The sequence below is a fragment of the Penaeus monodon genome, chromosome 14 (assembly GCF_015228065.2).
Source record: "Penaeus monodon isolate SGIC_2016 chromosome 14, NSTDA_Pmon_1, whole genome shotgun sequence".
NCBI classification, from domain to species: Eukaryota; Metazoa; Arthropoda; class Malacostraca; order Decapoda; family Penaeidae; genus Penaeus; species Penaeus monodon.
This window is the reverse complement of record NC_051399.1, coordinates 21533154-21548153: the sequence shown is the minus strand read 5'-3', so window position 1 is coordinate 21548153 and position 15000 is coordinate 21533154. Positions and strand designations below refer to the sequence as shown.

Below are 15000 nucleotides of genomic sequence, written 5' to 3'. Positions count from 1 at the left end.
TCTCTTTTATACTGCACTCCCCGTTGCCAGTTCCAATTGATATTTTTAATGAGTCCAGATAAGTGAGCTGTGCATTAGAACATTTCCTGTACATTATCTAGCCATGACCAAGTAAAATAAAACAATGAATTTTGGGGTGGATACAATACATTGCTATACCACACCTAATAATGTCATATGCTGAAAAAGCATCAGGAGAGATTCCATCCTCCATCTCCACATGGGAAATACATTGCACAGTGGGGGAAGAGGAATCCATCCATATGATGACAGGATATTGGTGAAATGGATCAGTTCTCAGACATGGCAAGCACTTCATCTTGCCAATTATCATTTGATAACTACTGAAGGCTACATTTCCTTGCAACATATGTCATTACTCCCAGTTTCTTCCCAAAGTACATGTATAACATGTTTTATTTTAGTACTTCTGATTGCTTTCCAAATAATATTGCTAATCATTCACAGGACTATATATTTTTATTCATATTTCCATTGCATCAAGTAATGTATTGTTCTTAGTCTTTGTTACTGTGGTAGATTGTTTTCTTGAAGGCACAAAAGTCCTGTCTGGTTTTGCTTTATCACAGTAACTATAGTGTGTTGGCATTTTACATGAATACTTCCAGGGATTAGGATACAAAATATTGTGGCAGTAGTCCATTTTCTGAATGTTATATTTCCTAAAAGCAAGTCGTAAAGGAAGTGACACTTGTGAAAATATAAACTGCATATCCATGAATGCTGCAGAAGGCAACCTTATCTTTTCTTTGTTTAAATGATATACATAAATGAGGCTGGCAGGTTAAGATAAAATGCTAAAAATAAAAATTCCAGAGGTCTGTCCCTTTATTACTGAACTTGTAATATTACCAACTTAATTCAAATAAAATGGGGAAAAAATATTTCCAAAAAACTACATTTTGAAAAAACCAAAATCTGATTCTCTAAGAAACATTCGGTCAAGATTCTTCCATACATTACATTTCCCCTAAACACACAATTATAACTAAACAGCTGCAGTTACAGGTGCCAGGGATTCATACAACTTTGTAACAGCAGTTTGTACTATTCTTTGCAGTTTTTCACTTTCACATGATACTTTCTGCAATTGAAAGAAATGTTATTACTGTTTGATTTAATTACATTAAATTCACATCATATTGGATTTTATATACTAATTATATCATGATCTATATATCATCCAATCATTCATACAACAAAGTACTTACCATAACTGACAGGTCAATGTTTGCCTTTACATTGTTAACTGTTACATAAAGTTTTTCACCTTTGAAGATCTTCGGAACAGATTCCTCTCCAAACATTTCTTGCAAAAGTTCTATAAGGCATTCCTAAAAAAGACAGCGGCAAAATTAAGATGGTTCAATGATTAATTGTCTGCCATAATCTGATGCACTTCACATATATATTACATGCTAATATCTCTTTCATTCAACTTGGAAATTAAATTATATCATACTGATGTGCTTTGTAATCAGTATTACATAATATTCCAGTCACAAACACGGTGTACACCTGACTGCACATAAAACCACCATTTACAATAGGGATCACAGACAAGAAATGTATACAGAATTTATTAAATTTATATCAATAATATTCTAACCTATATGAAAACACACTTTCTATTAGTCACTCACTTTGAAATGCATCTTGTCAAAGGTTGGATTCATGTTTGTTGGCACAGAAACAGAAGAGTTGTCCAAGTCCTGGGCCTTCAGAATCACCTTCATCACAGCATCTGCATACATATCAGCTGTGGGACTTGCAGTCCACTGTAGGTAACAGTGAAATATAATGCATGTATTTTATGTTGTTAATGCTGAATAATGCATCTGATACCATCTCCAAAAATAAAACCTTTTTTTTTTCTCTAACCTACTGAACTTTATCCAGGCATATTTGTATTTTGCAATGCTAACATTTATGGCAGTTTCAATATGAAGCCTATTTTATCCAGGCATATTTGTATTTTGCAATGCTAACATTTATGGCAGTTAATGCTAACATTTATGGCAGTTTCAAAATGAAGCTTATTTTAGAATTTACATCTGATATTCATAAATATTTTTACAAATCTAATGTCGTGCCTATTGTATTTGGCTTTTCTGTATAGTATAAAGATAGTATTTCTTTGAGGAAAAAAACATACATTAAATAAACAAAATGATTTTAAAAAGAAATTTAATAAGAATCATAAGAGTGTTCATCTTCCTCCTTCCTTACATACCTATTCTATTATTCATTAATGTCTAACTCTAATGTCTTGACAGCTACATTTCTCTTCCATTTACAAGCTATAATATTTTGTGTATATACAATACCTCTAATACAACCACAGGAGGTTCTTGGACAAGGGTTATAGCATCAAATACACGAAGACTATTGTTCTCTGCTGTTTCAGACAGGATCACTTCCACACTGCCATACATTGATGCAAGTAAATAATGAAGCAGCTGCCATGAACCTGTATAGTGGATGCTTGATCTCTGGGTAATGGTGGACACCATCAAGTCACTGTATTCTGAAATAACAAAGAACAGAAATCTTACACCAGTTGAATAATTTTTTTCTCCTTCCTATAATTAAAATCTACATAATGATTTAAATACTTTGAGCATGAGATTTCACTTACAGTATAAAAAAAACACAAAGGAAAAAATAACTCACTTCCCAGCTCTTTGGGAGAAATAATGTGACAGTTGAAGTTGCGCTTCACAAGAATGCCAGAGACAACATCATTTTCCTTAGGCTTTTGTAATGCAAGATCTCCCATCACCTGCATGTGAATAAAAAAAGCTAGCTACAGAATTTCTAATATTGTATTTCTCTCTCTCTCTCTCTCCCTCACACACACACACACACACACACACACACACACACACACAAAACAAAACAAAACAAAAACAAAACAAAACAAAAAAAGGACCTAAATTTAGTATATATGAACAGATCTGCATAAAGAGCCACAAAACCTACTTTTGGAGGTGATATACAGTACCTTGGCCATCTTCTCACCCCTGAAGTGGAATGTAACTGTCTCAAGGTTCTTGGGATTGAACACTTTCACAGGACTCTCAGTGCTGGCCTCATATTCCCTCTCCAATGCAGCTTTCAAACGGGACATTTCCGTCATCTCTCCATGTACCAACACCTAAAATTAAGGTTATAATGTAATCAATATCAATATTTAAAATACTTGCTAGTCAGCAGATTCATCAGTTTAAAACAAAACAAGCAAGTACAAATTGGGTTGATAATTATGTTTATATATATATATATATATATATATATATATATATATATATATATTATATATATATATATATATATATATATATATATATATATATAAAATTCCAAAATGTAATTTGGACTTGTAATGCATCTTAATCCATAACCATAACCTGCTCATTACTAGAGGTTACATTACTTACTGCCATAGTTATGTGAGAAATTGCAATTGTACTGCCTTATAAATATATATATGTTCTGTCAAACAATTATCCATCTTTTGAAAAATGCAATAATGAGTAACAAAAGGCAGAGGGAAGCTAACCACATTTGGGGGGCGTATGGTGCGGATAAAGTGAGAAGTTTGCTCAAAGTCTGTGTGAGCTGAAAATGAAATATACTCCACAGAGCACTTCATTGGCAGTCTCTGTCCAGACATTGTAGTTACTTCTTCGGGTTCCTTCAGAATTTCTTTAGCCAGTGTGCCTTCCACACAGTAACCTGATAACAAAGGAAAAGCATGAAGACTTTATACAACAGGAAATAAGAATTGGCAATGCAGATATCTAGCATACATGAGTAAAGAGACAGACGAACATTCACAAAAGAGTATGTTTACTTCAATAAACACAATATATTACCATATTTTTATAGTTAAACAATTTTGATTTCAGGTGTTAATTAGACCTTACCTGCAATGATGACACCATTCTTGGGGTCTGGGCACCACATTTCAAATAGTTCCCTGGAAAGTCCACTCTGCATCATACCTGGAGATGCCATAATAACACATGGCCCAATATCCTCAAACTGATCCATACCCTGGGAAAAATAAGATAAGAGAAATAATAACATTTCTATAAATTTCCTTAATATACAATACATATTATCAAATACACAATAAAAAAAAGATTACATACATTGTACACCTAGTTTATTCAACTAACTAATAATTTTACAGACTGATGCACTTCAGCTTTTATATATAATTTAGAACAGAAATGCAAATGTTTTACTAAATCATTACCTTCAAATTTGATATGTGCTTAAATTGAAATGGATTACTTATTGAGATCTGCCTCTGAATCCTGTCATTCATAGCATGTGTGTAAGTCTGGTACACACTCATGCATTTCTTAGCCAGGGCAGATGCATAGTAGATAGGCACTTCATGAAGTTCAGGGTGCTGCTGCCAATATTCATCTTTGGTGGACATGTGGGGAAGAAAAAATAATCATGAATAATCATAACCTACTTATGTCATTCAGAAAGGATCTTGGGAATGACAGTTATGAGGAACACAGCTATCATTAATGATAGACTACTACAAATGTAAAACTACTATAAACTAGGCAATAATAACTAATCATCAGCATCATACCTAAAATTAGGAGGAGTTCTTGAGCCCTGCCAAGTGCAAACACAGGTATCAAACAACGTCCACCTCTGCCAACAATTGTGTGAACAGTTGTTGTGAATCTTGTTTCTCTACTCTCTCGGGGTTCATGGATACTAACACCATATGTAGACTCGATCATTAACACATCTGGTCTTATTTGGGGAATTTCTGCCATCATCAAGTGACGATCTTCTTGTCTTGAAAAATCACCAGTATATAGGAGCTGTAAGACCAATGTGTATCATATTAAAATCCTTTCTTCACTAATCAGGGATTAACTTCTCCTTGTTTAGAGCTACACAGTATTCATGCCTCAGGCACTTTTATCATATTGATGTGTGTGACTGCTTGCATACACTTACCATAATAGATTTTAAAAGTCATTTTAAAAGGCATCAATTAGTCACGACTTCATAGGTTGACTTCATGTATATGTATATGTATATGTATATGTATATGTATATGTATATGTATATATATATGTATATATATATATATATATATATATATATATATATATATATATATATATATATATATATATATATATATATATATATATATATATATATATATATATATAATATTGTGTGTGTGTGTGTGTGTGTGTGTGTGTGTGTGTTTTGGTGTGTGTGTGTGTGTGTGTGTGTGTGTGTGTGTGTGTGTGTGTGTGTGTGTGTGTATGTGTGTGTGTGTGTGTGTGATTTTCTTTCTTCCTTTATTATCATATATCCATCTATAAACTGATATCAAGGACATAATCAATGAAAATTGAAAAATCTCACACCCTGGAAATATCAAAATACTGATGTTAATCCTATTTGTACTATGAATACTATCAAAAGTTATAAAAAGTTGCAAAAGTACATAATGTTAAAACAGTCAATATGTATTAGCCTTTTTTTTCACAATAGAATTTTGGTTATTTCTTTTTCAATTTGTTCTTGCCTTAGAAGTAGAAAAAGCTACTCTTTGATCTTTTTTTTTTTAATCTAAAAGTATCCAGTGTTACTGGAATCTCAGATTACATAAAAATAGCATGGATATTGCACCAAGGTAGTATAAATATTACATAATATTGTGCAGTGCCTTGAGAAAAGATTCAGAAAAAAAAAAAAAAAAATTATTAGTTCATTTCCTAACATAACAAATCTTGTAGTCTACATACCTTCACACCAGCAATTTGTATCATGAACATAGCAGCCCCAAGTACATGTCCGGCATGATAGCACCAGAACTTGATTCCATTAACTTCCTTTTCCTCATGAAAATTAATAACGTTGATCTTGTTTAGTGAGGCCTCCAAATCACTTTCAGAATACAGCATGTGCTCAGTAGCTATATTACTGGTTGAAAAAAAAAATAATAATAAAAAAAATAAAATAATGACCTTAAAAAAGGAAATTAATCCTGCTACCATAAAACAACATATACAATATACATATTCAATTCTACATCATAACTAATGTACTTCATCAACGTACGAAAATTGTATGAATTCATATAATCATGCACTGATATGTAAACTATGGTTTATATACTTCTTACCTGACTTTTATATAATCAGAAAGAAGCCACTTGTAGATAGCTTTAGTGGGATGAGTCATGAAGCAGCGACCTCTGAAGCGAGTTCGCATAAGAAACCATGGCAAACCACCAGCATGGTCCAAGTGAAAGTGTGACACTAACATCAGGTCAATTTGCTCAGGATCAATATGGTCCACAAAGGGCAGGGCACTCATTCCAGTCAGTGCTGGATGGATCCCAAAGTCCAACTGAAAAGTACAGAATACAAGAGCTTTATATAAAACATTATACATTATGACCATCATCTAAAACCATGGATAAATAATTTATTAAAATTAATCATGTAAAACTCTCATTTCAGAAACTTAACATTTAAAGCTTCCTCCTTCATGGATTTAGTACATTCATAAACTATGACAGAAAAATTACTGGAACTATTAGCTATCCCATAAACAGTTGTTGAGCACAAAACTTTAGTTACTGGCAGTATTATTCTTGACATGGATTTGTTCTGTGTAATTTAAGGCATTAAGTAGAGTAATGAAAATTGTATGGGTGGGTGCTTCATGCGCAAGGTGATGTGAAGCGATGGTGTGGTAGCCTAGATAGTGTTAAGTGCTTGTATGCCTTCTCGCTTGCAGCTTCCACCACTGGCTAGCCCAGTGCGAAAAAGGAAGCAGCTTTTGCATAAGTCTCCCCTGCCAGGTCTTCTGCAGTGCCTCCTCATGGCCACCCATGAGAAACTGGGCACCTTGTGGTCTTACTGTGGGGGATCTTGGAGCAGCAGGAGGCCCCAGAGGAACGGAGCTATGACCCACCAGCGTGTGGACACGCTCTGGCTCTGTACCAACTCCTGTCCCCTAGTCACCCTGGGGTAATGGGGCGGCTCGGGGGAGGTGGGCCTTGCCAGTCCTCCTCCCCCCAGAAAGACTCACAGGCAACATCTTCGATAAATGGATATGCTGGGGGGAGGGGTGTTGTCCCTCCCACCCAGCAAGCAAGGCGCGCTGTGGGTTCCGCTGGGAGGGCAAATATCGGGCTGCAGGATTGGAACGAGAGTTACTCGTCCCGCCTGCGCCCCGACAGGTGCCAACCCACCATGAAGCTTGTGGGGCAAAGCCCTCAGGAACCCCACAGGTGGATGGGTGTCCCTACAGCCCCCTTTATTTGGGGCAGCGTTGGCGGGGGCGGCAGAAGTGGTGTGCACCTGGAGTGACCACCTGGGGCTTAACCTAAGGGGAGTTTTCTAGGTAGGCGCTTAGAACATCCAGTCCTTGCAGCAGGATGAGCGGTTACCTCCGCTATCGCAGGAATTGAAGCAACTGGGAGTTGAGGCGGTTGCCCTCTTGGAGGTGAGAAGACCTGGCAGCAGCACGATCAGTATGGGTGGGTACACCTACTACTGGTTGGGCCACAGTGATGGTCACCACCTCCAGGGTGTAGTCATAGCCATCTCCAGCCGACTTTAGCCCTCGATAGTTGAGGTGACACCGGTTGATGAGCGTATTATGGCATTGAGACTGAAACATGCCTTTGGCTTCATCTCTCTTATTGTTGTATACGCTCCTACCGATGTATGTAAACTTGATGTGAGAGAGGAGTTCTACACCAAACTCACATCTGTGGCAGACAATTGCCCCCAGCGAGATATTCGCATTGTTCTTCAATGCGGTATCCGGCTGTGACTGAGCTGGCTATGAGATGTCTGTCTGCCACCATGGCACAGGAGCTGATCCTAGCAGCGAGAATAGCCTCCTTCTCTGGGACTTTGCTAGGTCCCAGAAAATGAGCATCTCTGGCTCCTGGTACCAGTGCACCAACCCGCATTGCTGGACTTGGTACAGCAATACGGGTACAGTGGCAAAGGAGATCAACCACATACTTGTTAGCACGCAATGGAGGATCCTCCAGAACTGCAGGGTTTACCGGAGTGCAGACTTCTGTGGCACTGTTCATAGGCTGGTTGTGGCTACCAGCCTGTCCCTCCAGTGGCCACTCCAAGGTGTTTCACTTGGACAGACTAAGGGAGGAGGAGTGTGCCCGTGGGTTCACCATGGCAGTCCCTGATTGATTCACAGAACTCAACAACCTGACGGACCCAGTTGCTCTGTGGGAGCTCTTCAAGTGCGTAACACTCCAAGCAGCTCAGGAGTCCATTGGCGTACATCCGAGGGCAAGGCAGAATTCCATCTCCCTGAGACATCAGAGGCCACTGAAGCTTGTTGCATGGATTGGCTGAATGGTAATCAAGTCTTGTGTTGCTTCATGGTGCATAGAGCTCGGACACTGCTGAGAAGAGACAAGTAACAGTTCATCAGGAATCTTGCTGAGGATGTTGAAGGCCATTTCTTGGTAAATAACCTTCGCCCTGCCTACCAAACCCTGAGAAAGCTGAACTCTAAGCCCTCCTCACAGATGACTGCAGTCCGATCAGCGGATGGACGGATCATCTCAGATCATGTTGGGGTTTGTGAACGTTGGGCTGAGTATTTTGAGCAGTTGTACCAGGTAGACCCTCCAACAGTTAGCTGATGCAAGCGATGTCACAATACCTGTGCTGGACCCACCCATCAGTGAGGAACCTCCTACCTTGTAGGTTGCAAACAACCCACAACCTTGGTTGTGGGTTGCTTGCAACCTACATCAACCTCAAGAGGGTGTTTGACTCGGTGCATCGGGAATCGCTATGGGAGATCCTGAGACTCAGGGGAATTCAGATGTAGATTATTGGCCTAATAACAAGCCTTTATACTGTTACTGAAAGTGCTGTAAAGTGTGGTGGGGGTCTGTCGAACTTCTTCCTTGTTAATTCAGAGGTGAGGCAAGGCTGTGTCCTTGCACCAACACTTTTCAACACCTGTATGGACTCGATAATGGGCAGAGCTATTAGCCAAGGTCAGTGTGGAGCAACACTAGGCAATATCAAGGTCTCAGACCTTGACTTTGCTGATGATATTGCTATCCTATCTGAGTCCTTGGAGTCACTGGTGGTGGCTCTTGATGCATTTAACAATGCATCTAAATGCATCAAGAGGCCTAGAGGTCTCCTGGACCAAGACCAAGATTCAGGACTTTGGGGTCCTGTTAGGGGAACCCATTCAGTCAATCCATGTTTGCGGCAAGGACATTGAAGTTACAGGAAGTTTTACATACCTTGGTAGCGTAGTCCATATCTCTGGGTTGTCAGACCAAGAAGTCAATAGAAGGATTGGTCTGGCAACAGGAGCCATGAACTCGATCAATAAGAGCGTTTGGAGATGTCGGTACCTATGCAGAAGGACGAAGCTGCATGTCTTCATGGCCTTGATACTGCCAGATTTGCTTTATGGAAGCGAAACCTGGACACTATCTAGTGCCTTGGAGTCTCGTCTTGATGCCTTTTGTAACAAGTTCCTTCGCTGGATCATGGGGTACAGTAGGCAGGACCATGTGTCTAACCAGCGGTTAAACTGTGAGACTGGCATAGGATCTGTTACTTGCATGATCTGGGATCGCCAACTCAGGTTATATGGGCACCTAGCTCATTTCCCTGTGGACGACCCTGCCCATCAGGTTGTCTCTTTGTGAGACAACCCTGGGTAGAGGAGGCTTGTGGGACGACCCAGGAGGTCATGGTTTGGGCAGCTTGACGAGACCTGTCGCAAGGAATTAGAGATGGGCCGTGGGCCTGCCTGGAGACTTGCCTTGAGGGATCCTCGTGGCTGGAAGCGAAAGGGTGGATGCGGCCATGTGCCCTCGTCAGCGTTAGCCCCTTGATGATGATGATGAATGAAAATGATGAGTGGCTTTCCTATATAATACCAATGAGCTCTGATTTATAGTATGCATAATAAAGCACAATTTTAAGGAAAGCAAGAATTGAAGAACTCAAAAAGGCAACACAGTTAAGTACATATGATTCTAATATAAAACTGGGTATACAACTCACCAAGACCTTCTTGCCTTTGAATTCTAGAAAGTGACATGATCTTCCTACTTCTTGGCCAGAACCTCTGAAAATTTTAGAGAAATGAGAAACAGTTGCATATTATGTACTAAATATTTTTAAAATAGGAAACAAACCCAGCAGGACTACAGTTCACTTAAATATGTAACTTTGAATATTTGTGACAAAATGTACATCACTGATTTCTAAATCTAGAGGCTTCTGTAAAGAAAAATGGAGAAAACAAAAAAAACTGAAAAATGTGAGAAAGACAGAAATGAACAGTAATCATCTTACTTATCAAGTCTATTTTATCTAGTATAATTTTCTAATAAATCTGCAGCTGGCAGAATAAGTGGTCAGGTGGTTATCCTATTACTTAAGATTTGAAAATCCTCGATGTGTTTTTTACTGATGACCACATACCATTTGTTTTTAACATGTTGGATGTGGGTGTGTCAATGTCTGCACACGGTCCAAAATCTAGACATTACACTTACTTCAGTAGCAAGTGTGTAGCTTCTAGGCCTAGCCCATATGAACACTTATGTGCCATGTCAACACTCCTTGCCTCCTCTTTATAATATTATCTCTTTTTCTGTATAAGCATTTTATATTTTTTAACCATTTTCTAAGGTCTATATCTGTCATTTGGTAAGCTGCCTAAAGATGGCAGAAGCTGCAGACTCCATATTATTGGTTTGGGTAGTATATAACTTTGTGAAATAACAATAAGTTAGTAAGTTTGTTATTTATGTCATTTAAAAATATTTTTCTATTATTCAATTTTCTGAATAATATGCCCCCAGTCATGGCAGACAGGAATAAGATCATGAGCATGGAAAAAGTGTCCTACAGCCAGGGTTCAAGGATCGTCTACTAACCAAATATAGCAAAAACAATTGGTGAAACTGATAAATAAGCACATTAAGAACATTCATAAACTCCCATAACTAATATAGTAACTCCAGCAGCAAGGGATGTTTACCTCTACCTCAGCTGGGTTGTGATGACATATAAAATACATGTCACATGTACCTGTCCAGGTTGTCTTGCCAGTCTGATGAGGTGGATTATTTTGCATTTCAGGCAGGGAGTTTATGGTAGCCCCTCATAGGGAGGTGTTTTGGGAGCACCTGCCCACTAACAATGGCAAAAATACATAAATATGCATAATCTTACCCACTCGATTCCTGATTATACCTCATACCCTAAACAGCTATAGGGCCTTATAATGATGGTATTGTTGTTAAGCACCAACTAAAACAGTGGCAAATCTCCACAGTATGGATGAACTTGGCTATGGTAAATTGAAGATGATATCCTTGAAGAGGACAAAAAGTTGCAATTGTCAGTATGAGAAATAATCTGCAGACATGAACAGTAATACCACAAATAAAGGAAAAAGTTCTTGGAAAGCACTGTTCACAGCCCAAGTCCACTTAGTGCTCCTGAGTTTCAGCTCTATCTTGTCATGTATGCTGAGGTAAAGATAATGTTTGGCAAGGGGTGTTGGGGCCCCCCATCAATAATCAACCCTCCTCTCTGGCAGTTGGGCACACCCAGTGTCAACAACTTAGATTGTTGAATAAATTTTGTAACAGGGAGGTGGCATCCATACTGCAAAGAATTACCATAAGACTATACAGAGCACATCAGATATCATGAGAAGTCCAGTGATATAAATTTGATGGGTTACCCGTTTCATTTCATGTTTCCCATTATTTTTCCCTCAAGCAGCTGACCCTGTATGAACCCTGAGGCATTGTTCTGTATTACAATGGGGCTCTCTTTCTGACTGGGTTAAGATGCAGCACGTGCTAGGAAATTTCCTTGATGAAAATCATGAAATACTGCCATCAAGAATACTACTATGTCCCTATCAAGTCCTAAGGAAATATACTTAGAATAAATCAAAAGAACTGTTGTGACATAACTTAACTACATAATATACCATAATATACAAGGGACACCATATGGACATCCCCCCCCCTGGAAAAAAAATATATATGTATATATATATATATATATATATATATATATATATATATATATATATATATATATATATATATATATATATATATAAATAGACACACACACATCTTGTCTCTGAAAGCTATGGTTGTTACACACACAAAAAAAACTAAAAACTTTGCATTCTTTGTGTCTTAAAGTCACACTGTTCTATAGCAAAGTAGAATGTGACAAAACAGGTCAAGCTTCGTAAATAAATATTAATAACTTCTTCACTCTAATTTTTCAGCATGATTTCATCCACAGAATGCAAATTCTCTGTAGACTACTTACAGTGGCGTTATTTTTAACTCATCACTCTCTTCATCAGGAAGATTTAGAACCTGGACTCTTGGTCGGTTAGCAGACATAATTCAGTCGTCTTTAAACAAAACTCAGATTAAAACTGAATGTAAACTTTTTCCGGATACACCAAATGCCGAGTTGCCGACCGCCTCTGTTTATTTACAGGGGATACATGTGGAATACATCTTTGGCGTCATACGAACGTATTTTTATTTATTTTTTTTTTACACTAAAGTATATTATAAATAACATACACGATATTTTACATTGTTGTACCTTCAGAATGATTATTAAATATAGTGGAATGCAGGTTTATGACCTGTATAAAAAGTTTTGTTGATTTCTAGCAAGATCGTACATAAAACATAAAATGAATGCTAAAATAACATAAACATAATAAACATAAACATAATAAACGGCGGATTAACCATTAAACAATATAAGCTTGTGTTACAATGGGTGTGAGTGTGGATCCACAGTGTACTGTACAGGTATGGTCCATATTAGGCCTTCCCGTATAATGCCATTATGTAGACATCCAGTTACTGGGGATTCAGAGATTCATTAAACCTGCATATACGCATGCAAGTATATAGCAAACATATATATAAGCATACATGCATACCATATATGTGTGGTATGCGTTATCTTTGCGCATTAAAAACTGAGATTCTGATTGAGATACATGTAACTATAACGGATGCCATCATCATATAATACCTCTGAAGTAAGGTGTAAGATGGAAGGGAAGTGAGTTAGGTAAGTGTAGCGAGTGTATCTAAGAAAGCAACAGGTTCGGTGTCAAGCAGGAGTGTCATTTCAATTTTTTCCTAAGGAGGTGCCGTTGGAGAGGCCTAGATTGGCTTAGTGAGGAGCCTAGGCCTTGGGTGGAAGGAGAGTCAAACTCAGAGGTTCGTCGTTCGTTTGAGATTTGCGAAGTTCTTGCTTCGCCTGGGCCTTCAGACATATGGCCCGGCCTGTGTCAGCTCTTTATGGCTGTCTCATTTTATTCTCTGACACTATACTTACCGTGGTGGCGGTATTGCCAGCAGGCGGCTATTGTGGGCGGACCTTGTTTCAGAAATCGTGTGTGCTCACAATTCTGTAAGTAATGTACCAATGTGGCGCTCAGCTCGCCACAGTGCATGCAACACCTGTCTTTATGATCAATTGTCTCAATGATCTGCCATGCGCAATGGTAACCTAGTCTGATACTGTGAAGAATGACTTCGGTACCAATATTGATTGCTTCAGAGAGTGCCAGTGGGTCATCATAACCTGTGGCGTCTGAGTATCATCTGGCCGAGGGGGAGGATCTCGTTTTTTTCTCTGTGAAGCTGCAGGAGGAAGGCATGAGCTGTGTCATTACACTTCTGCCTTAAGATTTTTCGGCTCGGTTTTGGGGGCATACCCCTGCCAATGTCAGCTAGTCTATCAGCAAGCTCATTCCCTCTGATGCCTATGTGGCTAGGGACCCAGTTTATGATTATTCTTCTACCCTGAGCAAGAATCCTCTGTGCTATGGTGAGGACAGTGGTCAGGAGGTAGATGTTGTCTTTGGGTGAGCTTTGCTGTAGACAGTCAATGGCTGCCCTGGAGTCTGTATGTATGACCACGTGTCCTTCCCACAGGGACGCGTGGGCTAAGGTTTCCATGATCGCAGCTGCCTCTGCCTGTAGCGAGGAGGCGTTGTCTGTTACCCTCATGGACTGTGTGGAATCCCTTGCTGCAAAGCCGGCGCCTGCAGTGTAGTTTAAGGGATCGACTGATCCATGATGGCTGCAATGACCCTCTCCGCTTCTCCCTTTAGATTCTTTCTCCTTGACAATCTCATAAGAACGAACTTGATCAAGGTTTGTGCCCACGGCGGGGATTCATTAAAGTCTTGGCAAGTAGTTGTTCTTTGAGCTGATAGTGTATCAACACCCTGGGGTGTTGTTTGCAAACAGCTCATGGTCTTGTTCTAGGCGTCTGAGTATTTTTTGTCTCATGTTTGTGTTCCTGGGAGTGTGGATGACCTTTGAAAGGAACTGAGCTGCCATTAGATCAATTCGTGATTCCGGGGAGGCTGTCTTAACCAGACAGCTGAGGAGAGAGATGGGGCTGTACTTCCCTGGCTCCTTTGGTTTTGGGATGGGAACTATGATAGCCCTCTTCCAGCTCTGGGGTAGAGTGAAACTTTCCCAGGACTTGTTGATGAGTTGCAGGAATGCAAGCTCACCTGCCAGTCCTAGGTGGGAAATGATGGTGTATGAGATCCAATCAGAACCTGGAGCTATGCAAGAACTGTTTTATAGGTTTGTCTCAGTTCCCTCAGAGAGAAGATAATATCTGAATTATCGGGTTTGGCTGCCTTTTCTCTGATATGAGCAAGTCTGCCTGGTTGTAGGCATTGTTGGTTTGCCCTCATTTCAGTTGGCAGATTATTGCTTCTTCTAGCAGAGAACTCCTGCACCAGTCTGTTTGCTTCTGATTGAGGGTCGTGATGTGTGCACCTTGGGGCTGAGCGGCTAGTAGCTCATCTGACCCATTGCTACAGCTCTATAAGGGTGGTTTGGTGGTCAGAAGA

The 15000-nt window shown here is 39.3% G+C and overlaps 1 protein-coding gene across 1 annotated transcript; it reads right to left on the bottom strand.

The window, feature by feature from the left end:
• Nucleotides 1-825: 825 nt before the first annotated feature.
• On the bottom strand, nt 826-12631 carry LOC119580977 (cleavage and polyadenylation specificity factor subunit 3-like). The gene is made up of 14 exons (XM_037929226.1): nt 12420-12631; nt 10113-10176; nt 6206-6432; nt 5826-6003; nt 4640-4880; nt 4286-4461; nt 3951-4080; nt 3584-3759; nt 3026-3178; nt 2695-2803; nt 2349-2548; nt 1665-1799; nt 1233-1355; nt 826-1105 (listed from the first exon to the last, which is right to left on the bottom strand). Exons 1-14 carry the CDS (start codon nt 12494-12496, stop codon nt 1010-1012), a joined length of 2085 nt encoding a protein of 694 aa, XP_037785154.1. The 5' UTR covers nt 12497-12631; the 3' UTR covers nt 826-1009.
• Nucleotides 12632-15000: the final 2369 nt, after the last annotated feature.